This window comes from Puntigrus tetrazona, chromosome 8, assembly GCF_018831695.1.
Source record: "Puntigrus tetrazona isolate hp1 chromosome 8, ASM1883169v1, whole genome shotgun sequence".
Classification (NCBI taxonomy): Eukaryota; Metazoa; Chordata; class Actinopteri; order Cypriniformes; family Cyprinidae; genus Puntigrus; species Puntigrus tetrazona.
Window position 1 is genome coordinate 9,552,402 of NC_056706.1, and position 27,472 is coordinate 9,579,873.

General features: G+C 38.3%; 2 protein-coding genes across 4 annotated transcripts; one reads left to right on the forward strand and one right to left on the reverse strand.

Annotated features, from left to right (window-relative positions):
* The first annotated feature begins 4,909 nt into the window (after nucleotides 1-4,909).
* mpeg1.2 (macrophage expressed 1, tandem duplicate 2) lies at nucleotides 4,910-8,883 on the forward strand. Of its 2 annotated transcripts, none has more exons than XM_043247941.1 (3): nucleotides 4,910-5,045; nucleotides 5,188-5,692; nucleotides 6,646-8,883. In XM_043247941.1, the coding sequence occupies exons 2-3, from the start codon at nucleotides 5,255-5,257 to the stop codon at nucleotides 8,344-8,346; spliced, it is 2,139 nt and encodes a 712-aa protein (XP_043103876.1). In that variant the 5' UTR covers nucleotides 4,910-5,045; nucleotides 5,188-5,254; the 3' UTR covers nucleotides 8,347-8,883. The 2 variants fall into 2 exon arrangements, with proteins under 2 accessions (XP_043103876.1, XP_043103875.1); XM_043247940.1 differs by having other exon boundaries at nucleotides 4,959-5,041.
* Nucleotides 8,884-9,692: 809 nt separating this feature from the next.
* On the reverse strand, nucleotides 9,693-27,452 carry colgalt2b (collagen beta(1-O)galactosyltransferase 2b). Of its 2 annotated transcripts, XM_043246179.1 has the most exons (13): nucleotides 27,378-27,452; nucleotides 25,227-25,513; nucleotides 17,350-17,460; nucleotides 17,018-17,135; nucleotides 16,715-16,849; nucleotides 15,668-15,872; nucleotides 14,658-14,777; nucleotides 13,984-14,057; nucleotides 13,720-13,826; nucleotides 13,499-13,631; nucleotides 12,498-12,625; nucleotides 12,178-12,384; nucleotides 9,693-11,189 (listed from the first exon to the last, which is right to left on the reverse strand). In XM_043246179.1, exons 2-13 carry the CDS (start codon nucleotides 25,454-25,456, stop codon nucleotides 10,916-10,918), a joined length of 1,842 nt encoding a protein of 613 aa, XP_043102114.1. In that variant the 5' UTR covers nucleotides 25,457-25,513; nucleotides 27,378-27,452; the 3' UTR covers nucleotides 9,693-10,915. The 2 variants fall into 2 exon arrangements, with proteins under 2 accessions (XP_043102114.1, XP_043102113.1); XM_043246178.1 differs by lacking the exon at nucleotides 27,378-27,452 and having other exon boundaries at nucleotides 25,227-25,616.
* Between the last annotated feature and the right edge of the window lie 20 nt (nucleotides 27,453-27,472).

Here is a 27,472-nt window from a genome sequence, read left to right on the forward strand (position 1 = left end):
AGAGAAGGACAGGAAAAGAGAGAAAAGGGGGGTTAAACGGGGTCCTGTATTGAAGGAGGGAAACTAAGAGGAGGTCTAAACAAAACAGTGTTATTTTAGCATTTTCTACTTCTAAATGTATTTTTGCGCATTTTAAAAAAAATTATAAACAGAAAATGTTATATCTCCTGGATACGAGGAAAGACTTTTTCCATTTCAAAAGCTTCTCAAGCAAAACAATATGCTGCTCCAGAGAGGCAGTAAAACTCTAGGGGGTCTAAGAGTTGAAAGAGGACCTGATAGAGTCATCTTCTCAGTTAGGCTGTAGCTGTTAGTAATGAAACTTTCCTGTTAACCAATAATTCAGCAGTGGCCTTTGTTACCAGGACCAAATACAAGGTGTGTGTGTGTGCTGGTTTTTGTGGTTTATATGGACACAAATTTGTTTAATGACATGAGTATGACAGAGGTGTTAAAAATGCAAATTAAAGATGGTTTATGTGGACACTGTGATTCAAAAGGCTTAAAAAATATACAAAATTGTGTTTTTTCAAAATGCAATGCGTAGTTTTAGGTCTAGAGTTGATGTAGGGCAATAGCACATATAGTTTTTACAGTATAAAAACTACTACGCCTATAGGGAGTCCTCATAAACCACAAATACCAAAGTGTGTTTGTGTGTGAGTGTAAGAGAGAGAGAGAGAGAGAGAGAGAGAGAGAGAGAGAGAGATCGTGTATGTGTGTGTGTGTGTGTGTGTGTGTGTGTGTGTGTGTGTGTGATAGCACGCATAAGACTGGGGTGAAAAATACTTACAGAAAGGGATGTGGAGGCTCATAGGTATTGCTGAGGGTATCATTTGAGACACAGGCCAGTGTTGGTAATAGCTCTGTGGAATGACTGATCAGTCATGAATGATTTAGTGGCTTACTGATACATATTTATCTATGCTAAGGCATACAGTACATGGGACAGTTAATAAGACACAGAGTTTAGAAACTGTAACTTCCGAATGTTGCAAAAATTCTTGCAGCAGATACGTGAATCAGTAACATAAAATAACAAAACAGCAAGATCCGGAAAACGTTAAACACTAAACTTAGAACTTTTCACAGAATACAAAGTGTGTACACACACAGTGATCTCTCTTTAGGGAACGTTCTGGGTAAAGTATAACTTTTAGATCTATGGAATGCTTTCATCATACGCTGTAATTTCTATTGACAATCATTCTGACTAGCGCCTTAGGGCATAAAAAAAAATTGTGTTTATAAAAAGTAATGTATTTATACTGAAGGCCTATAGGAAAGGATATTCCAGAATGTTTTAAAGCATATGAAAGCAATGTGCTGTTAGCATTCAAAATAAATTTTTCAGTAAGATTGTGAAATGCGAAATTCTGGTGGTCAGACTACTGCAGATAAAAAAAATGAAATACATTTTAAATAAAATAAAATAAAATAAAATAAAATCTATGCATTTTTAAATAAAATTCTATATAAAAGGAAAAAAAATCCAAAAACAATCTTTTAGAATACTATCATAATTTAGATTTATGTTATAAAGTACGAAAAATGGATGTTCATTTTATGATTTGCTAAATATTACATTTAACAGAGTAGTAAAATTATTAATGTTTTTAAAGATTAACTTTAAGTGAGCTTTAGAGAACAGCAAAGGTAATCTAAATATAAAAACGGGAAATGAGCCTCTCAGCCAGTATATTGTGCATTCCTAGATTTTATTACACTTGTCTCATGCTAACACGTAAGCCCATACTCTACCCTTTGGAAAATGTTTTTAACATTTATTCCGGTGCAATGACTTCATCCACAGACCTGCATTGTAACGAACCCTTAACATTATGCACCCCAGAATGAGGTGCTTTGACTGCAGGTATTTGTGCCCCGAGCTTAATATACGGTCTCTCTCACACATGCTGCACATTCAAAAGCGAAGATTAGAGAATAAATTAGCCAATTAAACCAGAATGCCATTGATTTTCTCTTTCATATCCTCAGGCCTCTCATCTATTGTTAAATATTTAAGAGGATTTTATTGTGAACCACAGAATGAGGGACCTGAATCCCCGCTATTTGAGCCTTGTGGATTCCTCTCTCTTTCTTTCCCCCTCTTTTCCTCCTTTTATTTTGTTTTCTTTTTCTAACGTTCGTTCCAGCTTCTTCTGTCCCCACGGCGCAGCTCAACACCCTTCTGAACTGTTTTGAAATTTCTCTGCTTCCCTTTGCAGATTCTCTCCACTTGTACATTTTGATCTCAACAGTTTGCTGACATAGCTTAGTGCGGTCTGCTGAAGTTTACACAGCTGGCACAATCTTTCGGCTTTTGCATGTACACTTAAACAAGTTATATCACCCAAATTATATTCCTTATTTCACATCCCAATGCAACACAAGAAAGACAAGTAAGAAGTAGTATTAACACTTCAACCGAGGAACATCATGTTTACCGTATATAAAACACCTATTAACACATTTGAGTGGTATTTCTCAGTATAGCTGTTTTGTTTTGCTGTAATAAAAAGTGCTGATGAGGGCATCCAGGCGGAACATAGGCTGCTGGGGATCTCGTAAAGCATAGGATTAACTCTCTGAGGGTAAAGTACACCAAGACTAGCACGCTTATATGTAAAAAATTCCAGATAAATGTTTATGAAACATTCTTTAAAAGATTGTTAGAAGATTTGAAATCTGAAATAAATGGATTATATTAAGCTATTTGTTCCTAGCAAAAGTTTTGTGCAAAAACAAATCGCACGGCCAGTGTTCAAATTCCTGCTGTCGTCTATTACCACCTGGTGGACACTAGAGGAATTACATACACATTACAAAACTACATTAAGTATGCTAACGCATCAATGTAAATGACAGGGGTAAGTGTATACATTGTGTAGTTGTGCGTGTGGAAGAGACACTGCCACCCTACCCGAATAATGAAGCAGATTTGAGTTGGCTAAATAAACGAATCGAGTAGGCTTAAACTATTTTACTTGCTTTTCATACGGGTTTTGGCAATATCTCACTCTTATTCCGCTAAGAGGTCGATCATCGATGACAGTGAACAACACATTGACTGTAAAACTCCACTAGGTGTCAGTAGACACTTCGCTGCATTTATAACGTAGGCTATCAGAAATTATAAATATACTCAAGCAGAAACCGGGATTTTTAAATATTTCACATTACTCCAAACGCTGTATTTTGGATTAAGTAAATGCTCAATATTTACATAAAGCACGAAATGAAAATGAATGAACATTGCATTTTATTTAAATCGCGGAGCACACCGTTAAGTTTAAGTCAACGGAAGTTAACCTACTCTTCTGTCTGACTTGTGTTTAAAGTGAAGGGATACTCGGCATATGCGTATTTACATATTTTCCGAGTCAACAATATAACGTGAAACCTATGGAAATCGTTTTTAAAAGCGCATGGCGTTGTAGATTCATTACTTCATAGCGTCGCAGGCAATGTTTTCTTTTGGGTTAGCTGCATTGAAAACATCGAGATGAGAGCACATCTGCTTAAACAGATGCCGATTGAGGTGAAGTTCACGGGATGTTGTCCACAGAATGATAAGAGCACACGTTTTAGTATATTATTTTATTATTTAACACTGAGTATTTAACTACAGAGCCGAAATCCATGTATACGCTGCCGGACATGACAATTTTTCTCATACGCAAAACAAATACTTAATTTAAAGTAATTCCTTAGCTTGTTACCGTTACTGGGGTAATCAAAAACATCACAGCCTGACCCTCCAGACATTTTTATACTTACATTGAAAAGTTTTCAGTTCAGTCGATCTTTCTTTACCCCGTATTAACTTTCTGTGGAGATCCGCAGAAGATTCCCTGATTGGTCAGATCACCTGTCAATCAATCTCTTTGCAAACGATCAATTCTTTCATTCAATTCAATGTTCTTCTCAGCCAATCGTGTTCACATACCCTTCGTATGCTTGGTATACCTTGTCCTCCAATTAGCTCTTCTCTCTCTTGCAGCAGCAGCCTGTTCCTTTTATTTTATGATCTGAGCATTTGGCTGAAGCAAGTCAAGTCTGCAGCAGCAGTGTAGCAGATCTTCCAAGACCAAACTTATGCACATTCTATTTGACATTTATAAAGATTTATCAGTCCTTTCCCAAAAGTTTTTCTTCTTAAGCACCTTTCTAATGTGTGCACTCTGACTATGGGAAATTACACAGCAACTTCTCAAGGATTGAAAATCTTTCAGATAGGCTAACCATTTGGTGAACAAATTAACTGCATGAAGAACTTTATATAGTTTTTTTTCGTGCTTGGTTTCCTGTTGTGTGTGAGGCTGTTTGTATGCATGTGTAAAAAAAATAGTGTTTTTGTAGATAGTTGAAACCAGTTGGGACAGTTTTCCGAACCACAAAGCATCTCATGTCTTCATTCCATGGATAAATGAGCTGTGCAGACATCTAGCATTCTCATGATGTTATTGTAAACTGAACATGCAATGCTAAACAGATAGGAAGTTTGAAAAGGAAGACCATTACATTTGACTTTTAAAATTTTTTACATTTTAAAATTCTCAGTTTTTAATTACTCATTTTAATGTTAGAACTCAGTTTAGTCAAGTAGTTCATTGCCTCATTGGTAAAATTAGATTTTCAATGCCTAGTCATACCATCAGTGGTAGCATACATGTTTAATTTGTTATCATATTCACAACTAATTATTTAGATTATCATAGCTTGTTTCTGTACCTTTAACTGGGAGTTTGGACAGTGGTTTGCACGTGAAGAGCATTAATGAAGCACAGAGCATATGTGTTGCACTATGGGCTATATGACACTTATCTTCTTTGGTTTTTTTTTCTAAATTTCAACCTGACAAAACAAGATAAATCTAAAAAGAAAGGTATCGGGATTTTTGACAGTTGCGCAATGTCAAGGACTTTGGAGAGTCCCAACAAAATGAAACTAAAAGGATACTTAGCCTACTCACTATGTAACAGTAAAAATAACAACAGCAAACCGTCGTTGGTTTAAGACGTTCTTTTTGTCCAGAAAGGCTGGTAATTTTTTTATATATATTATTTTTATATATATATATATATATATATATATATATATATATATATATATATATATATATATATATATATATATATATATATATATAGAAGTAGTCTAACTTGAATGTGCATTATTTTTCAGGACCACGCCTCCCGTGAGTAAGATATTTAAGGCAAAAAAAATCGTTTGAAGAGAAACAACCTAAACCATGGAGTCATACACTTTCCTGGTGCTCTTCGTGGTTCTCTGCGAATCTAATGCGCTCATCCGACCCAGTAATGGCCTTCGTGAATGTCGCGTAAACTCAACTTTAACAGCACTAGAGGTGCTCCCAGGTGGAGGCTGGGATAACCTGCGCAACATAGACGTGGGACGGGTGATGAACTTTAGCTATTCCCAATGTCAGACCACAGAGGATGGGATTTATCTCATCCCGGATGAAGTCTTTGTCATTCCAAGGAAAACGAGCGGAGTGGAAACTCACTCTGAGACCATTATGTCATGGCTGGAACAGAAAAGCTCAACATCAGGATCCATCAATGCAGACATTTCTTTCCCTCCAGTGCTAAACGGAAAATTCTCTATAGAAAATACACGCATGAAAACACACCAAGTGAGGACGAATTCCGTAACAACACGAGTTCAGGTAAGTCAGGAAAAGAGTAAAACCATCATGGTTTTTCAATGGCAGGAAAACGTTAGAGCGTATTTAACACCTTTATTGTTTTAACGCGTAGGGATTATTAACTTTTTAGGAGGGAGATATAAAGTTAGACTGTAATGAAGGGTCATAGACAGTTGGATCCATGTGCGACAGGGTTTAATCGTGGTCAGGCAGGCAAGGTCAGACAGGAGCAAACAGAACAATAAGGGAGATCCAGAAGACGAAACGATAACAGGCAATAGGTCGGCAGGCAGGCAGAGAACAATCACAGGAACGAACACGATCTAGGTCGGCAACAGATAATCAAAACAGGAGTAAACGCTCGGAATTGCTGTATACACAAACAAGACTTCGTAAAGAGTGATCGTGGGGAAGTTCATTATAAAGGTTGAGGTGAATGAGAAACACCTGGTGGCTCTAATCAGCCCAAGGCACGGGGTTGTGGGAAATTGAGTCCTTGGCGATCAGTACTCCGGTGAGAGCTCCCTCCGGTGGTGGTCGGAGAGAGCCACAGAGGTGCTATTCGTGACAGACGTTTTAGGAAAAGTTGTTAAGAATTTGTCAAATAGAGTGCAGTTACACTCTACTGCTGGAGCTTGCTTACTTTACATAGACTTTTGGATATTTTTATGCTCTCTTCATCCAGAATGTGTTTGTTCAAATATATGCTTTGAATCAACTACTATTAATATGAACACATACAATCTGCCATTTATTCACATTCATATGTATCTCTTATTTTATAGAACTTCCATTGAACTTAATTTAATTAAGTTCCACAGTTGATATTTTTGCTCCTACAACTTATTTATTCAGTATAAATTAAAAAGCACATATTGAAATCACCAATAAATTATTTTGTTTATAGAAATATTATTTTTATTATGTTTTATATTTAGTTATAATTGTTTTATTTTTCCTTTATACCTTCTCAGGTGCGCAATCATCTGTACACCGTGAATGCTTACCCTGACTTTACTCTGGATTCCCGCTTTGCTCAGCAGATTGTGGAAATCGCAGACGCTGTAGAGAACAATCAAACGCGCCTGGCATCTTATCTATCAGAGAAACTCATACTTGATTATGGTACCCATGTCATCACAAGCGTCGAAGCTGGGGCCATTCTGGAGCAAGAGGACTATATAAAAAGATCTTATGTCTCTAACAGTCAGTCAGACAAGTCTTCTGTCTCTGCATCGGCAGGCATTAACTTTTTTAACAAGGTCAACTTTAACTTTGGTAGCAAGGAATCCCAGGAAACTTCAGAAACCATTACTTACCAGCAAAACATTACATATTCTTTAGTTCAGAGCCACGGTGGGGCTTTATTCTACCAAGGAATCACTCTGCAGAAGTGGCAAGAGAGCACTCAAAATAATCTAGTGGCTATTGACCGGTCTGGTGTGCCACTGCACTATTTCCTCAATCCATCTATGTTTCCTGATCTTCCAGTTCCAACTTTAAATAAACTTACCTTTTCAGTCCAACAGGCTGCGGCGCGTTACTACAACATAAACACCATTCCAGGATGCGTAGATCCAAATTCTCCAAATTTTAACTTTCAGGCTAATGTTAACGACTCGTCCTGCAAGGGTCCAGTCACCAACTTGACCTTTGGTGGTGTTTACCAAATTTGCACTCCTTTTGCGCCAGATGGAAATGTCATCTGTGATGAGCTTGCACAAAAAAATCCAGATACTGGTGACTATACGTGCCGTCAACCATACAGTGCCTCTTTGTTACACTCAGAGACAGTAGAGCAGGGTTACAATCAATATGAGTGCCATCAGGAATGCCATTCATGCTGGATTCTTTTTGATTGTTGTGACAATGTTTGCGGAAATGCTTATTATGTCCGTCGTGCAAAAATTTATACTTACTGGTGTTCCACAAGTCAGACAGTCCCTGAGTACTCTGGATACCTTTTTGGCGGTCTATTTGGACCATCCTTACAAAATCCACAGACCAAATCTCATGACTGTCCTCCAAATTACTTTGCACAAACATTTTTGACTAATGGTATGAGGATTTGTCTGAGCAATGACTATGAGGCAGGAACAATATCTTCTGTGCCATTTGGGGGATTCTTTAGCTGCCAGTCTGGCAACCCTCTTTCGAGGGACCAATACCGTTGTCCACCTCAGTTCAGCCAACACCTCGCTGCCATTAGCGATGGTTGTCAGGTATTGTACTGTGTCCAATCAGGTGAGTTTACTGGTGGCCAGTTAAAACCCATTCGCCTCCCACCATTCACGAGACCACCTCTGGTCAATATGATGGCGACAAACACTGTAGCTGTGATGTCAGAAGGGGATCGGGCCTGGCTGAGGGTTGGAGAAACCAAAAAATGGAGACTAGCAAAGCCTGGGGAAGTTACTCAATTAGTCGGAACGTTTAAGGCATCATCTACCCGGATGTCAGGAGGTGAAAAGGCTGGCGTGGCCTGTGGTGTGATGACTTTTATAGCAGTGGTTGTGGCGGGAATTGTCATTTTGGTGAAACGCAGAAGGAGATTTGCTCACTTCAGTTCAAGCAGGGGGTATGAAGAGGTTCACTATGATGGCCAAAGTGGTGTAGAAAGTCAGAGAGTGCAACAGAATGTAAACGACAATCCCACTCAACCTCTGTTGGCTTAGTTATGTTGAGTGCATTAAGATTTGTTAAGTATTTAAAAAAATTAAATCTTGATCAGCTTTGTAATCTTTTTTTTTTTTTTTTTTTTTTGTATATGGTGATAGGGAATATATTTATCTGGTACTTGGTATAAGGGCTGCTGTTTACAATTGCTTCACAGATTGCGTGAACGATGAACAGTATTTTGTATTTTTATGTCTACAATATTCCAAAAATATCCCAATATCCCAAAAATTACTAAACCCATGTTTTAATGATACTATTTGTCTATCTGTACCTATATGTGTACAGTGTGTATGTGCTTAGCATTTTGTACATGACTGTTTTTGTGCTTTGTCATTTCATTTTTTAAACTGTGTTTGAAAGCAGCGTATTATTTTTTATTTTTTAATTAAAAAATTAACCATCTTAAGTGGCCATTGCCGTTTGTTTTATGCCATTCTGTTAATGCATATTGTGACAAGTGTGAATTATGTAAAACATCGTAGAATATAAGTAATCTTCATTCTGCTCATAATAAAAACATTCTTACGCCACTGGTTGCATAGTGGAAAATTGCTTGGGAATGTGTGCTGGGTACTGTATGTCACAGTATATGCTGGAAACACATAAGCTATAAAACCGTTCAGGACATTATTTACACATATTAAACAACCATTTGGATTGTGTGTGTAAGAAAATGCGTTGTCATCCAACCTGAATGATGTTTTAAATCTCTCCAGAGGTCAGAAAACATTCAACATTCCAGCAAGGCCGGAGATGACAGTAACGTTAACGCTTCATTACCCGTCATGCCTTTGAACTTTATCTCACAGACAAAATGCAACACCACCATGCGCCAATAGATGGCAGTGTCTCCTAATATTACAGCACGGACGAACAGCTAATTTTTTCCCCCTAGGTAATGGACAACATTGAAATTTTACATGTGGATTTGCACAATAATATGGCAATACATCTACTGTATTATATATTTGTGTCATGGTATGACTAAACGCAGCTCACATGTCTCCTATGAACGTAAAATAATACATATTTTGCTATTACAATTAATAAAACATTTATCAAGAAGTTTAAGGAAACTCCTTACTGGTTGGAGCAAATAACTAATGGTTTAATCTACCAACACCAACATGGCAAAGACCTAAGAAATTTTAGCACAGGCCACTCTGTGTAAACATCTCTTGTTTACTCACTGGTCATAAACATTAAATTGGCAGCACATTCTGAAACAGGAAGCTTATTTATGGTGAAGGTTTTTAGATTGTTTGGTGTGATGTGTTTTTGGACACCAAAAGCAGTAGCTTACCATTTTAGCCATAAACCAACACATACACATCTCTTCTGCACTAAAAGGACGTTTCAAACACATCTATTGAAGATTTAGCATAGAAACAGACGTTACTGAAGAAGACAAGCACAGAAATGTTGCCAATATTACCAAAATGAATATGAAGCTATGAATTTTGTTAGCTTGCACAGACATCATTAGATGCATTATATTATTGATCAGTCAGTTTTATTGAATCAGCCCACCACCAGCACCATGACATCTTCAGATATCAAAGAAGGTAATGAAATCAACAGTCAGAGAACAGGAGCCAGCCTGCTGAGTGGAAAAATACGAGTGTGTTTGGAAAAAAAGAGGGCGTTTGCATCCAGCCATTTCAAATTGTGATAGCTGACATAATGCCCAGCAGAATCATACACTTTTTAAGACACAGGAGCCTTATGGAATATTCTGGAAGGAATTAGTGACGATATGATGTTCACAATAACACAAAAACACCTTTTGTCTCTCACACACACGTTGAACTAGACTGGGTACAGCTGCTCTTATTCATTAAAACGTTCACATAATAGCCAGTGAATGATGTGTCAAAAATCACGTGTTCTCCTTTTAAGAAAATGCAACTTGCTTTAGAGTAAATCCAATACAACAGAATTATCTGAAAACAAGACAGATTTGAACAACCTTCCCCCAAGTATGTAAAGTAAAGTATGTAACTACTGCATTTCATTTATGGCTCTAATATACATTTGACACATGAATTTCATTTAAAAGTGAATTTGTAAAGCTATATAAAAATATCAACTTACAATATAATTTCTTTCCTGACAGTATACAGTAAAAATGTAGACAGGCTGTAGGATTCTTTTATTCAGTAATCTGCGCATAAATCGTATCTGTTTTTATATTACAAAAGAAAACATTAAAATAAAGGTTCATCTGTCTTGTTCATCCACTAGCAAATTTATCTAACTCCCATATGTCTATGTTCCTCCGTCCGGTCCTTCCGGAGTGTCTTCATCCTTCAAACACTTTGAAGTGTCCACCAAGGACAGTTTGGTCCCTGGAAGGCATGATGAAATAAATAAGTGGAAATAAAAGGAGCTTGTGTGTCTGCAAAATCAACCAGCCAGCCAATGGTGTTTGAGCATCCCAGCCAGCTGTCATGCTATTGGCTGAAGTGTCGCCAGGGAGGAGGGGACTGCTGGACATTAAGTGAGTTGTCTATGAGTCAGTGTGTTTTGTCATTCATTTGTGCAGTTTGAGAACACGTTGAGGACTCAGAGTTCGTCTCGCGAGGCTCGGGATGCAGGCGGCGGTGTGTCCCCGGTGACGCTGTTCTGAGCAACTGAGCGAATTTGTTCTTGCTGAGCAGTTTTTTTAGCATACTGTCTGTCCCAGTCTGTGTTGGTGGCCTCGTCATCCCAAATAGTGGAGGTCTCTGTGTCGCTGAAGTAACCCGGCTCACCCGTATAGTGTGTTGGGTACAAAAGCAGCGGCTCAACAGAGAAAGCACGCAGATCTCTGGGATCAAAGTGAGACATGTATGCTGCACTGAGAGAGAGACAAGAGGGGAGGAGATAAGGAAAGCAAGGGCATAAGAAAAATACACAATTGATGTATATAAAATTAATATTGTTGCTAAATCAAAGTATTAATTCTTTGCTAAAAAAATGTAACTGACCCTAAACTTTTTCATCTTAACATTTGCCTACTAACGTTTTATATGAATGTATATTTAGTACAATTAAATGATTCTATAATGGGTAAAATTAAAAAAAAAAGGAAACAACCTGAAAACATTGCATTATTCACTACACTTTACAATAATACAACACTAAATTGATACACTTGGGTTACACAATGACTCTTTCTCTCTCTCTCTCTCTCTCTCTCTCTCTCTCTCTCTCTCTCACACACACACACACTACAAACACACAGAAAGTGGAGTATATTTATACAGTAATCCAATCTTACTATATACCAGTGACCCTTCCCCCAAAACTCAGAGAACCATCAATGGGAATTTTGTCCCTTGAATGCCGAGAACAGGAAGAACGGGCCCTTTCCAAAATTCCTCAAAGTAGAGAGAGAGACCCAGAGAATGCAAGACAACAGAGGAGAAGGACCGCAGGGTACTGAGGGTGTTAGGTGAGAGAGAGAAGGGCCAGTAAAGGCGACACATGCTGGGGGTACAGCTAGTGCTGAGCAGGCCCCAATAGAGTAAACTGTGTAGAAAGGCAGTCATTGTGTGAGCCAGTAGAAACACCATCATTTTTCTGCCCACTCTGAACAATCTAGCACTGTGTCTATCCCACTCAGCCGTACAGCCTCAGTGCGTACAAGCTTCTGAAAAATATCTAGCTATCGAGTGATCCTTTAATCCATCCATCTGTATATCCATCAGTCCATCCATTTATCTCTCTCTCCATTGATCCATTAATTTATTCATCTATCTGTCCATTTATCCACACCCATTCATATGCACATCCGTTCATTCATCAGTCTATCTTTCGAGCACCCATCCATGCATCACACTTACTTTGGGTGTTTGTTGAACATGACTGGAAGGAACTCATCCACAGGGAGCATTTTGCCGAACGACTGAGCGGCAAGGAGTTTCTTGGCCCCCTGCTGCGAAAGGGCATAACCTAGAGTCCAATATGAGTAATCAGCCTCCACCAGATTATTAACACCCTCTACGGACACCTCTGGCTGAGCTACTTGCATCCGCTTACGGCCCACATATCTATGGAGAGCATAAAAGAAAGAGATAGATGTAGAAAGAGAAAGATTGATACGCTTTTGTGAATGATGAAAACGTCTCTTCATGTGTTTGTTGTCAACTGGTGTTGTTCTTACATGAGGTCCCAGTTTAGCTGAGCTTTTTTAACATCCTCCATGATGGTCTGTAACCTCCTTTTAAATCGAGGCTCAAACCTCACGTCATCCTCCAACACCAGCACATGCTGCAGACCCCTCTCCACCACCTATCACACACATGCACAAAGAAAATTATTTGTCTGTTGAAAAAGCTTGTTTCGGGAAAAGTAGGAAATTATACTATGTTTGGTATGTTTATACTATGTTAAAGACACAGGGGGTTCAGTGCGTCCCCTGTATTTGTGAACGTGTAAACAGAACTTTATTTTAAAGTATTAAACGCACAAATTCCCACAAAAATTGTGCTGTGATAATTATTCGATGTTTTGAAGAAATATAATTTAATATAGAAAAAAGATTTTAGAAGCTAAAAAATCTAAAAGTCTCAATCATTCAACTTCTACAAAAGGTATAGTTCACCCAAAAATGAAAATTCTGTCATCATTTACTCACCCTTGAGTAGTTCCAAATCTGTATGAATTTCTTTGTTCACAAAGGAATCAAGATATTTTGAAAAAACTGACTTCTATAGTATTTTTTCCTATTATGGGAGTCAATAATGGCCGAAACAGCCTGGTTGCAAACTTTCTTCAAAATATCTTCCTTTGTGTTCAGCAGAACAAAGAAATTCATACAGATTTGGAACTACCTGAGGATGAGTAAATGATGACGGAATTTGAATTTTTGGGTGAACCATTCATTTTATAGAAGAAAATTTTTAAACAAGTTGTTTTTGTATTTATGGGAGGTATAAGTTTCCTATTTAATGTTTTATTATGAATGTTTACTTATATATTGTATTTATTTTATACATATTTCATTTATTTGATGGTACACAAAAAAGGAGAGTTTAGAGATCTTCATGCAAAATTAATGCAAAATAAAATCTACCCTCTATGTATTGAAAAAGGAAAAAACTAAAACCTATTCCAGATTCTGTTTATAGTGAGTGTCACATGTGAGTGTCTGTATGTCTGTACCTGCTTCCATGTGAAGTGGTGGCTGAGGAAACAGCCGATCTCTCCACGCGTCAGCACCCTACCAGAGTATGGATCTTTATATCCCGGCATCATTTCTATACCTAGAGCTTGAAGGTGAGACGTATTCAGAGCCCTGACAGGAAAGAAAAAAGGTCAAATCAACAGTTACCCAAATATCCATCGCAAATATGATTCCACAGAATCTCCCCTTGATGACCTACTTGCCATCTACAGCATCAACCAGTGTAGCCTCAATTTCCAGCACCGCCATTGTGTTCAACATCCGCTCCCTCCGGTCCAACCTCCTCTTCAGATTAATCAGAAAGATCTAAGCAGAAAAGTAAACGAGAGAGTATGAGAAATGAAGCAGGCCAAAATAAGAAAATGTCACTTCAAAGAAGCTTAAATCAGCTGAGGTTTCTCTGCAGAATAGCTATCATGAGTGTCCAGTCAAGCAAGACATTCCAGAGATTCTGCTCGCTCACCTCGTCAAAGCCCATCTTGTCCTGGAGTTTGGGTGGAGTGAAGAGAAACTCAGAGGGTTTTATGTTATGATCAACTGCAAGAAAAGACATTTTAGTTGCATGAAATAGACATCTGACAATTACACATTGAAACATAACAAAATAAAACCTGTGATGAATAATGGTTAAAAAATGTCATGTAAAAAGTGCTGGAAATGGGTGGTTTATTAGGGGCAGTGGCCATGGGTGTGCTTATGGGTGTGTGTGTGTGTGTGTGTTTGCCTACATCATGGGAACCCGGCAACGGTCCCTAAGAAGAAAATGACTTGATAAACATACTCTGCTGTTTGGGATAATTAAGATTTTATTTTTTTAAAGAAACCAAGACATTTATTTAGCAGAACCGATCAAAATAGACAGTATAGACATTTATAATGTTGAAATTAAGCAGCACAATTGCTAATATAAATAAATATGTTCTGAGAACCAAATCAGTATAGACATTAGAATGCTTTTTGAAAGATCATGTGACACTGAAGGCCACAGTAAAGTTGCTGTATCAAATTGTATTTGATCAAATAAAACCTTCTTTAAAAAAATTGTTTAAAATAAAAAAAAAATTGATTTGTGTGAATGAATGAATTAATGTTTCAATGCATCTATACTGTAATGTATTTTTGAATGATAATACTCACTCATGGCCTCAGTTATAGTGTGTGTGAAACTCTCCTCCTCATCGTCCACACTCTGCTGGGCCTTCAGCGGTACAGGCAGAAAACCATAATGTTCTCTGTTACACACATACATCTGTACTCCTACAGAAATAATACAGACACATTATGAAATACATCTGCACCCATCACTGTATATCTCATTATTCTATGTACTCTATGTACTCAGCCCACCCCACACAACGAGAAACATGAGTGTTTACATCAATGTATGTATTTGTGTGGTTTGGTGTTGCCATGGCTTTATTCATGGGTGTGTTTGGAGAAGGCTTTGTGTTAGCTGTGTGTGTATGTGATTTACTATAAATCCACTGCACGCTCGCTCTCTCTCTCACACATTATTTCCTTAATGGAACTTCCACAAACACCCAAAAAAAGCCATAAAACTGCCCAGCTGGAGCTGGTTATATTAGCCACAAGATTATCTGACATGAAAGCTGTTATATTAAAACAAACCCTCCACAGCAACATATACTGCAGCTGGACGGTTGGAGGTGCAGTGATTTATGTGTGCGTTTCTGATCCGTGTCTGTTCTGGGTCGCAAAAACAGAAAAACTGTACATCTCAACTGCCTTCATCTGTTTGCTCTAAAAACATTCCAGCACTCATTTCCAAAACATCTCACGCACTTAAATAATAAAATGACAATATGTTCAATGGTTTAACGTTAGCACCATATGACATAATAAAAAATACTACAATAAGAGCATTTATTCATTATTATTGACATTATAGATTATAGACATTATTATTATAAAATCTGATTGTATTATTTGATATTACTTTCATTTTTTTTATATTACTTTATACTTTAAACTGTTATTTCTAAAACATAGTACACAAAAAAGCATATAAGCAGATAAATACATATAATTACACTAAATTAGATCTTCCTTTTAAATTTCTAAAACATTATAGTATACAAATCATTTTAATGGACCATTGTTAAAGCAATCCAATGGAGATCTCTCACCAGCTTGTCGCGCGGAGAATGCAAAAACCATGATGTCGTCAAAAGCCCAGCTGTAGTCGGGGTGAGGTGGGTAGAAAGCCATGTTGAGTGTGGCGCTGCGTCTCAGATCCAACAGGAAGGTGGAGTGCACCATGGGAACTGAGAAACAGCCCAAACGCTTCCACTCACGGATAGGCTGGTAGTCTGGGGTACGCTTGTAATAACCCTGAGAAAAGACATCATGAGACATCAGACTGTTGAAGCATTATTCATAATTACGATTTAACTGTAAATGTTAAATGTACAATTTCATTTGAATGCGTTTTGAACAAAAGCAATAAATCTTCCTTTAAAGGGCTAGCTCACCCAGCAATGAAAATTCTGTCATTAATTTGTGACCTTTGTCTTCGGAACACAAATGTGACCCTGTACCATAAAACCTCTTAATTAGCTGCTATATTTGTAGCAATATCCAGAAATACACTGTATGGGTCAAAATGATAGATTTCCCTTTTATGCCACAAATCAGGACATTAAGTAAAAATTATTTTTTATGTACTTTTTTTATTGTACATTTTTTAAACATATCAAAGCACAACTTTTGTTTGCAGTATGCATTGAACCACTGACCTTACAAGGACTATTTTATTGTTTTCCTTAGTGCATTTCTAGGCCTGGGAACATTTAAGTTACATTGCTGTCTTTGCAGGGTCAGGCAGATTTCATGAAAAATATCTTGATTCATGTTCTGAAGATGAACAAAGGTCATCGAACAGAATTTTCATTTTTAGGTGAAATGAAAATGCTATTATGATTTACTCATGTTTACATGCCATTCCAAACCCTTAATGACTTGCTTTCTTCTGGAAAATCAAAAGAGGATATTTTGAACAATGCCGGTAACCAAAAACGTTTTAGTGTGTTCCAATTTTTTTAATTTTTTATTTATAGTTCACGGGTGAAAGAAGGCCATACATGATTGGAAAACCAAGAGGTTGAGTAAATGAGGAGATAATCTGTATTTGTGGGTGAACTATCCCTTTAATCTTTTAGGTGAACAAGGTTTACCTGAGGCGTGATGCCACACCAGAAATTTGAGTAAAGGGATCGGGAATCCAACATAGGTGCCACCAGTGTGAAATTCTCTGCCATCATTAGATCCAACACCCGTGGGTTAGTCAGGAGGTTATCACTGTCGACAAACTGAGAGAAAAAGAGACAGATGTAATTGGAGAACTTTAGTTGTACATTAAAATAACAGTTTAGCATTAACACAAGTGTCAAATATATTTGGAGTAATACTACCTGCGGTTTTTATTTATCATAAGTGTAACAGATTCAACACAAGTGAATTATGCAGTGTGATCTCACCAGTATATAATCAGCCCAGCGTTCTCGTGCAGCCTTCAGCGCTGCCTGCCTGAGCTTCATTACATGATTAAAACGAGATGGAGCCCAATGTTTCGGCCCCCACTCATCTGTGTATGACCTTATATCGAAAACAAAAAGATGCATAGGTTTAGATCAGGATGGTAATAAAATAATGACACAAATGACGTGATTTTTAATCCCTGTTCTGAAAAGCATTACATTTACATTGGAAGAGCTTTAGCAGATCGTTGCAAATTCCTGACATAAACAGCTATTAGTGCTAAATGACTTTTTGAAACCTCCTGTTCTGGAACAAGATGTTTTCAACCAACCGTGGCTCCTCCATAGGCCTCCACTCCACGTAATGGTATCTGCTCTGCCTGTTTTTCAGCCATTCTCTCAGCATGGAAGTGGTGTTGTCCACATTATGGTCCGTTGCAGCCCTTCAAGAACGGATAAAGAAGAATTTACCAATCATTTTAACATAAACAAGACAATCTCCAAAAACAGCTGCTCATCAGGAGCAGAGAAAGAGCGATGCGTCCCTCAGGCAAGGGTGGAACAGTCAACAATGTGTTTTGAGTTAGTATTTCCTTCTCCTAGACTCCTGGCTCGATAAGATCATGACAATTCACGTGAAGATGGCAAAAATGCTAGTTGATGACGCTAGCAAGCAGCTAGCGCTGTATTTCCATGACTGAAAAATTCCTCAGGGGCATTTATGGGCTAGCAAGAAAGTGAGGCACTTAACAACAGCTTGCCAACAGCAGCTTGTGAGAAGTAAAGGGCGTATTGTTTCATATTAGCATTCAGGCTTATCACTAGCTTAGCATAGTCAAATATGCTACCAGCAAGTGAAAATGCAGAAACTTCTGACTTCATAAAACAATAAACTGTGACTTGCTAGGAAAATTTATCCGAAACAGCAACTAATTTCTATTTTGACTACATTAAGAGGGAACGAACATATACAGTGTGACATAACAGTGAGTTTTCCCAGCATTACTACTCTGTGGCTTTGTGGAGATCACATGTAAACACTGACACAGGCACACAAACACACTCAGTGTCCTCAGTTAGTCAGGGCCGTTTGGCTGTGCCAGTGGAAACCTCCACTGCACAGTGAGACCATGTGGGAAAAAACCAACAAATATTGACATCACCTCAGTCGTCACATTTACACAGACATTCACATTTCCTCACTCCACCTTTACCAGAAATAAAATTCAACTGGTGTGTATGTATCCATATTAATAGAGCACTGCAGCAATGTCAAGGGTGAAACTTGAGGTTCATTTCACCCAATGTGTAGACAAGTGCCAAAACAGTTAAATGAATCATAATACTAAATTACATAAAGCCTTTTCATAAGCCTTTTTTTATTTTTAAGTATTATTTTTACATCCTTTAAAGTTTAAGCAAATACAGGTTTAAGTTAAGCTCAGAAGATAAATTACATTTCACTTGTATTAAAGCACAAACTTTTTTTTTTTTAACAATTTTACTGAGGTTTATGCGTTAAAAGAAGATAAAACATCAGTCTGGTTACAATATATTCTCTGGGGGAAAAGTCTCTTTTGTGCCATTTTACTATACTTCAAGTAAACTGACAAATTTACTGAGATTTATAGATAAAATAAGACAAAACATTAATCACTTTATATTCTCTGATTCTATTTGTGTTATTTGACTTCTCATGTAAAATTATGTAAATGTATTATTTTCCTGTTTGACTATTTCAGTGATTTATTTATTTTAATAGATTTTTTTATTCTGAGGGACATATCCATCCTGTTCCTAGATCTGTCTGCCTTGAACATCTGCAGTAAATAATACTAGTGTACACCCACAAATACACACATAACTCTCACAAACAAACACTGTCAGACAACAGATAACAGTGTATGCAGTGTGCACATCTAAGTAAACTCATATTATTATACAGTATAATTGATAGACCAGCTATTCGACACTATGACAGTCTCACTCATAACAACATATTCCAACAAAGAGTGCCGAAAATACAGGTGTATGTGTGTTTTAAGTATGCTTTATGGGTGTCCAAGATTTTATGAGTGTATAACAGCAAAGGAAACAGACTTGATAAGCAGTCTGGTTTTTTATCACTGGTTCGAAACACCTGACACACAGGTAATGACAGGTAACGCAGTGTCAGAAAGATGACTGCTTTCATACACACTGGTTTTCTGATGACTTCAGCAAATGCAAGTGTGCCACAGTTGCTTTATAGGAAAACAGGCCTTTGAGCTGCAATCAGTTTTCCAGAACATCTGTAAAAAATCCTTTAAAATCAGAACGAACAATGAAGCAGAATAGCGAATACATGTGCGTTTTATTATATGAGGATAAATACACACGTGCTAGTTGTTTCTTTGCATGCAATTCTCATATTTGTGTTCAGTTCTCTGTTCATTCAAATTCTGCATTTCAAAGAACTGAATAAACATGATTCTGCAGTCGATATAAACATCTGGAATATACAGACTCACTGCATCTCTTTAAATGACTCTCAAATGGCAAAGTACTGCACATGTGTCCTTCTCTAACCTTCTCTCCTGGGGAGAGACCCACATAATGTATTTTTGGTTATGCTTCTCCGTGACAAAGAAAACTGCACATATATACATAGTGAAGAGCGCAAGTATCCCTGTCGATAATGAAGATTTATGATTTATGCATGACTTTGTTACATTGTTATATGCTTAAATTATGTCTGACTGTAAATGGGGAATGAGATGAGCGTATTTCTGTGTATTTCTGCCTGTATGAAGTCTTTGAGGCTGTGTCTCAGCTCTGGCCGCAGGGGGCAACACTCATATTCATGACCGGACAAGTAAGCGGCCAGAGGAATTCGAACCCGCAGCATATGAATGACTCAAACTTCTGTTTTCTGAAGGTTCAGTCAGTCATATATCTGAACAGAAAGATTCTCTTCACCTTTCACTCTCACCTCTCGAACCCTAACAAATTTCCATATCCAGGGGCAAAAACACACCGCTGACACTGGCCATGTTACATACACTCTTTAAACAAGGTCTATATTCTACAATATTATTTAGACTCTTCTCTAAACCTGTATATTGATTTACATTCATTTCATTTTCAATTCATGTTTAGGGAAACTAATCCTAATGCTGCAATTAATTTGATATTTTACTGTTAAACACCCCAAAGTTATTTCACTTGTAATATTCTGTAAGTGGGCCTCATGATAAAGATGGTTAAAAGTGTGGAGGATGTGGGTGTGCTCGTGGCAGGACATTTAGCTCTAGGTTTTGTATGTGTGCGCTCCTGCTGTTCTTGGAGGAAGCAGGACTTTGCTTATAAAACCTGATTTTTTTTTAACCACCCGTTTGAAGTTTATTGTAAGTCTCCAGCTCATTATCTGACTGCCCCAGGCTCACTCTCTCTTTTTGTCTCTCTGTTTCTCCTCCATATGTCATTATTGACAGCATCTGGACACCACATGCTACTGACCTCCAAACACGCACATCTTATACTTTCTCCACCTGCACAGTGCAGCCATCAGAGATAAGTATCACTATCCCCTCATAAAAAAGCATGTTTTAGTAAAATCACAGAGATTACATGAAATAACTCCTAATTAGATAAACCAGTAAAAAAGAAATGAATAAAGTCTTCTACTGTTCAAAGCTGCTCAGACAACACCCGAAACAAACTTCCTTCTGGGCTGATTACCCATTACAACTAGAACAATAAGCCTATTGTATTAAGATGAGCATGTGTGTTCATAATGACAAATGTCTTTAATAACTACATTATGTCCTCTTAACATAACTTTGAAAACAGTAGAATGACATTATCAACTTCATTATGTCTAGTCTCTTGGTATCACCTTAGTAAGTGTTTATGTCGGTTTTTCATCAGTTACATTTTTTGCAGCAAGGTGATGCATTTTTGTTACATGTCAGTATTGACGAACAATTTCTAAATGTTTTATTAAATGGTAGTTGCAATAGAGAGCGTTTTGAAACTTAAAGACATTTTCAAATGTATATAGATGCTCTAATGAGGGTTTTTTTTATTAACATTCATGCAACACACCATACACAGATAAAGTCATAATTTAAATAAATTGTTCAATGCAAAGATAAAAAATTATGGCATGATTTACTCACCTTCATGTCATTCCAAACCTCTGTGATTTTCTTCTTTAGAACACAAAAAAAGATATTTTCAAAATCTTTCAAATGTTTACGTCTGTACGATAAAAGTAAATGGGGTTCAAATCAACACTGGGTCATTGATTTTCATTGTATAGAAAAAAATACCTTGCTTAATAGATTTACAGACACTGAAATAATTCTGCTTTGGAACATTGTTCATTGAGAAAAGATACAAAAAAATGCAAAAACAAAAGTTAAAGGAAAATATTGATGAAAATGTCCATTAATCCAAAACATAGCCAGTTATAGATGTGTGTGTGTGTGTTTGCTTGCTTTGCAGTGGCTCTGCCCCCATGCATGGGCTGACGTGGCTGCCTGGCCCTGAAGATTGAGGAGGGGGCAAAGGGGCTTGTGAAACCCTTGCTGTACTCAAATTCCTCCAGCCACCCTCTGTCAACACAGCTCTGCCATGTCGCACACAAACACATCTAGAGTGTGATACTAGTTCATCCCCCCTCATGACATTTGACATCTTTTTACCATTTACATTTAACACAGCTGCGAACTAGAGCCTAAGAGGTCCATCCAGAACATTTTAGCTTAATCTGCTTTTCAATGACTCACTGTTCTCTTGTACATCTGTTCTAGAGTTACAAATCTGATAAAAGCTACAAAAGCAGTTAAATTAGTTGTAAACACTGGACGCTTTTCTCGAGAGTGCATATAGGATCACACACTAGTCGGTCTGGAAAGCAGGAGAGATTCCCACAGCCTCACCTGACACACTGACAAGAGTTTATCAAACATTCACACAAACTCAGAGACTCTTCGTTCAATTTCATGAATATAAACACATCTGTGAAGCTCTGTATGTGATATGTGATTATGCACAGAACTAGAGCAGACAAACAGAAAAAATGAGGAAGGGGTGTGAGAGAAACAGACAGGGAGAGGTAGACAGAAGGATTGATTGCTTGCACTGCAGACAATGTTAGACATCCCAGTGGTTTACCAGAAGGATAAAACCAGCAGAGAGCAATAAAACTGCGTTCCCCCTCCAACAACATAAACCTCTGTCACCTCAAAATACCTCACTATATGTCCCTGCAAATCTGCTTCTTGCACGCCTTTTTTTGTCAAGTGAGCAGCCTAGAGCAACGGTCTGTGACTGTGAGAGAAAGAAATTCAAAAGAAATTTCTATATAACACCTGGAGAAAATATTTCATTAGCAGCAGCATTGGAACCCAAAACATTTTGAGCCGATCGACGGAACCTTATGTCATGTTACTAACAAGTGCTGCAATATCCACTATTCAACCATGTCATAGTATTGTACAGATTATTTGGTCACCTGCCCTGACCCAAAACACTGCACACCAATAAACTATTATTCCAGCTTGACTCTAGACACCCGTGACTAAAGTGTGCAATCGTGTGGCCGTCTGGACTTTTGCACAAAGTATCGTTCCTCTACACTTGAACCCCCTGCAGGGTTGAGGCCTTTTGTGTTTTAGACAACTGAGGTAAATGTTGTAGGATAGAGGAAAAACTCTGGACATGTTGAAAAGAACAATACTAGGAGAACTGCAGAAACATAGACCCCATCAAGCATTGCGCCAGGGTTGTATTAACAGCTAAACTTGAATAAAATCTTGCCAAATCTAATAAAAACACAAACACACTCAAAGCTGTAATGACATACACGTAATCATTTACAGATCTGACCTTCAGATCAATAGCTACCCAACATGTCTCTATTGTTTTCTCAAGCCCTTTGTTATAGCTATTCAGCATGCTTTGTTTATTTAACTTGCCAAAATGCCCAGCATTTCTCAACAACAGCATCATAACTGCTGGAAAGAACACCTGAGTCTGAAGAAAACAGCTTGCATGGTTGTCAGGAAAATCACATCATACTGATAAGGCTAGTAAACAGACACAAAAGAGCAGTCGGCTCTTATAAACGAGTCTGCGTTCGGTTAATTTGACTCTAACTTGATCAGTCATTTTTAACTTGTGTTGGCACCATTAGCTTGAACACCGTTTTGCTAATTAAAGGGCTGTGCCTTTAGGGAAAATAACGCTGGATTCATACTCTTCCCTCTTTATTACTTAAGACTCACTGAGCCATTAATCAAGATAGTGTCAGAGGAAATTGTCCTCTCTGTCTTTCTTGTTAGTGCTAACAATTCTCTTCAGCGTTAAAGCAGCTTAGTTCCTGCTGAAGTCAATCACAGAAAATGTACCTGTAATCAAAGTTCCTTTAAGGTTGTAATGAAATGGACGTAGTGACAGATCTTTTCTTTTTTATTGTGATATACATTAAGCAGATTATCAGAAAAGACTTGATTTTCTCCATCAGTTGCTGATCGGATGAGAGCAGATCTAAACAAGATTGAATGTCAATCATCTTGCCTTTTTAAGTACCGTAGGCCTAGCTACCCACCTAAATATCTCCAAAACTGTAATCAAAAATGTTGCTTATTCTGTTCCTGTTGTGCTATTTAACATTATTTTTTTCAGGCTAGTAATTAACACACAAATTCTAGTGTAAACACAACTCTTCCACCTCATACTGACTTTGATCCCAACTGAGATACTTAGGCTACTTAACAAATAAGAGAAGACCAAGTTGGGCAGAGAGATGTCACTGTGGTTGACCAGTGTGCATGGCCAATAGGGATGGAATGTGGATTGTTAGGCCACTCGTGGTGCCCCTCTGTAATTTTCAACAGTTCCCCTCCCCTGCTCTTTCCTCTCACTCCATCCTTTCTTCCCCCTAATTCCCCACATTCTTTCGCAAAGCAGTGAGACTTTCGGCCTGTCATTTGACTGTTCCGTTTGTTCAGTAAACTCCTGTAGGTCTTCATAATTGTGCGCAAACACACATACAAATTTCCACAGGCGGCCAAAGCTGGCATGAAATGCAAAATTCACCGAAACTACTTTCTAAATGGGTTTTATGGATCTTACTGTAAACAATGTATCCATGCATGTTTTATTTATGTGTCATTTTTAACTCTGCCAAAAGAAATGCATGTAAAAAGTGGTAAAAGCTAAGCAATAGCAGTGTAGTGGAGTGTACTGTCTATCAGCTTAAACACATACTGAATGTTTTCCGATCAAAGCAGCTCGCCTCAGATTGCAGGGGGAGCATAGAGAGGAGAAAGAGAGATTAAATTAAAGATTGTGTGTGCCTCCCAAGGATTGATTTAGGAAAAAAAAAAGTAATGTAAATCACTTGGAATTGAGAACAGTTTACATGCTCATCATTTGTGGTATGCGAACACGCAAAGTGAGCATGAAAGAGACAAAATAAATTGAATTTGGGCCCCCTCCTTCCCCTCTCTTGCATTTACTGACACACACAAGAGGAGGGCGGGGATATCCGAATCATTCATGTAACTTCACCAAAAAGTTGTTACTTGGCTATGTATTCTTACAAGTGTATGCGTTTCACCGGCTTTTCAAATAACGTTTAAGTAATAAAACATTTACAAGTTAGAGCAAATAAATAGCATATATTTGCGAGTCGAGTTCGCTTGAGACTGTCATTGTACGCAGTACCTATTTTCAAACGGCACAAAACATAAGTGCGATTATCTATCACTTTTACCTAATTTTTTATTACACATATTTCAAGTAGCCACCAGTCACAGTTAAGACGGGTGATAGGGCGGCTGCGCGAGGCGAAAACCAAACGACTGCCGCTAAAACATTATGCTGACAGAAATTCTCCTAAAACTCTAATTATAAAGAGAACCGACGGGACGTGTTGCTTAGCTAGCAAAAGCCTTTCATCTTAATTTAACATGTAATTAAATCCTTGCACACACGCGTGGACAGAGTGCAGTAAAACCGCTTTAACAGGTCTGCTGCACGCAGACAGCGGCGTCTCTGTTCCTCTATCTGCCAGAAGGTTTTCATTAACCAAACCTTACCTGCGCGCGCTTCACAATAACTCCACTATGTAGCGGACCTTCTCGGTTTTCAACCAGCACACTTGCCGCAAAGCAAACTATAGCCTAACCCCCTTTAAGTCCAGTTTGGAAGGTCTCACCATATTGCAATCCGGTCCTTTGGGTAGTCCAGGCGGTCGATGCAGCCCAGGTAGCGCGGCAGGCTGTGCGCCGAGTTCCGAGCCAGAATCGCGATCATGACTTTGGGCTTGAGCAGGGAGGATTCAGGCACGGGATTGAGCTCCTGCACGTGAGCCACAAGCTCCCCGCGGCAGTTTTGCGCCATCAGAGCGCAAAACACAGCCACCGCCACGAACCCCTCGGCCGGCATCTCTGCCTGATGGACACCGCTGTCGCAACCTGAACGGGCGTATGAGTGAATGGGAGGCTGGAAGACAGAGAGGGTGTGTGAGGAGGGGTAAGGGAGAGGTGGAGAGGTTACCTCTTGACGAAAGTGGGTTGCCTCCTACAGATTTTCACACCCTCCACCAAGATCGGAGGCACCGAAGGGCAAGATCTCTGCTGAAAAGTGATACGGCAGCATGATAGCTTTAGCCTGTTATTAGAATATATTTCAAAAGAATGCACTATCGTGCAGATGCAAATGCTCCAACTGGCTATAGCTGTAAATATCGTACTATTGGCAGATGCAGATCATCAATGCATATATACAATTTGCAAAAATAACTGAAAAGTGTTGTGCATATCGCTTACTAACTAAACATGCAATGTCGGAATATTATACATTTTTTTATTTCTTATTTTGGCACACTGTTGTCCAAAGCTCTTGATTCCCTTTCGTTTATTCCCTTCATTCTTTCCACATTGCTCATTTAGGTCTACTTTATCCATCGGGAGCTTGATCTCATTCCATTCGCGTCTCTCGTATCCCATGATTCCCAACACTTCTGGGAGTTCAGTTTAGTCGTGACATCATTACTACAGCTGACACCTGCTGCTCTTTCAAACAGCTTTCACGGTTTTGTTTTTGTTTTTTGACAGTTTGGTGGCAAATTGCTACAAGTTGTATTGATGGGCTATACAATAACTAGTATATATGGCACACAAAATGAGATTACAATGATGCATATTGTAAGATATAGTTGATTACCTGAAACTGCTCCGAAGGGACTATTTTTTTTTTTATCGAAGTACATTTGAATTAGGCCTAAACTTCTTTGCGCTTTTTAAAATGACATTTGATCTAATAACGCCCCCTAGTGTTTGAAGTTGGAAGCGAAGGAACGAAGTACCTAAAATAATGGTCGTGTAAATTAAATATTAATGATTCTTCTTCTTTCTTTCTTTCATTTTAGTTTAATAATAATAATTTAATGCCAGATACCATTCAGCTGATTCTGTGTGTGCCTGCTGGAATTCGTTTAAGAGTTTAAGATGGTTCACATATGGTCAGGAGACAAACGTTTATTAGACACAGAACACCTTTAAAAATACAGGTTTTCAATCAAAACCATATTTGACATTAAGTAGATGCGAATGTATGTTTTCATCATTCGGCTAACAGAAAAACTCTCCAAGGACAGCCAAAGCAGAAGTTTGGCCTAGTTACTCTGGCTGGTGCAAACCTGGTTTCCGTCTGCTATGTCTATGACTAGGTCTGTGTCTGCTACAGATTCTCACGTCAAATGAGTTATTCTGACAGTTTCTGCAATATTTTACTCCGCCATGTGAGAAGTTTGGATCAGGTCACTGGTGTCAAGTCCTAAAAGAAATGCGTACGCCAGAGTGAAGTAATGTTGCTTCAGAATGCAAGGAAGGTCGTGTTTTCTGTCTTTGTGCAAAGGCGACAGCTTTTAATAAACCAATTGAAAGCGAGTTTTTAAAGAGGTTAGTCAAAGTTCTAGTGGGAATGCTTTTAAAAAGCAGAGTGAATGACAGAGAGCTTATAATTAGAGGACAGTAATGGATTACATTTGTAAAGGCTTTCTACAGTTAAAAGCAGGCATGTAGGAAGTGTTTAATGGTGGAGAAAAGAGGGATGATGAGAAGAGAAAAGTGAGAGATATGCATGCAGAATAAGAAGAGTGAAGGGGGGGTTGGAGGAGGGCAAGAGAGGCCTGCTGGATTGAGTTAGATGTAATTGCTGTGAGCTCATGTTGGCAATGTAGAGTGACAACCAAGCCAGAGCTCTCACAGGGCTGAACTCCACTTTCTCGCTCTCATAGCAGATCTTTCTTTCCTCCACTTCTCCTACACACCAGATGGAGATCAGTCACACACATTAGACCTACCTAAACGATCCCATTTTCATCATTCAGATCCACTTCAAACGCACCAGCCACCATGCAGCTCCTCCACTGCTTTCCTCTAGAAAGCGTAACCACTA

Coding starts and splice junctions, on each gene's coding strand:
- mpeg1.2 (XM_043247941.1), top strand. CDS start 5,255: ATGGAGTCATACACTTTCCTGGTGCTCTTCGTGGTTCTCTGCGAATCT. Junction 5,693..6,645: donor CCGTAACAACACGAGTTCAG/GTAAGTCAGGAA, acceptor ATACCTTCTCAG/GTGCGCAATCATCTGTACAC.
- colgalt2b (XM_043246179.1), bottom strand. CDS start 25,456: ATGCCGGCCGAGGGGTTCGTGGCGGTGGCTGTGTTTTGCGCTCTGATG. Junction 14,058..14,657: donor CACTATAACTGAGGCCATGA/GTGAGTATTATC, acceptor CTTTTCTTGCAG/TTGATCATAACATAAAACCC. Junction 13,827..13,983: donor ACAAGATGGGCTTTGACGAG/GTGAGCGAGCAG, acceptor TTTTCTGCTTAG/ATCTTTCTGATTAATCTGAA.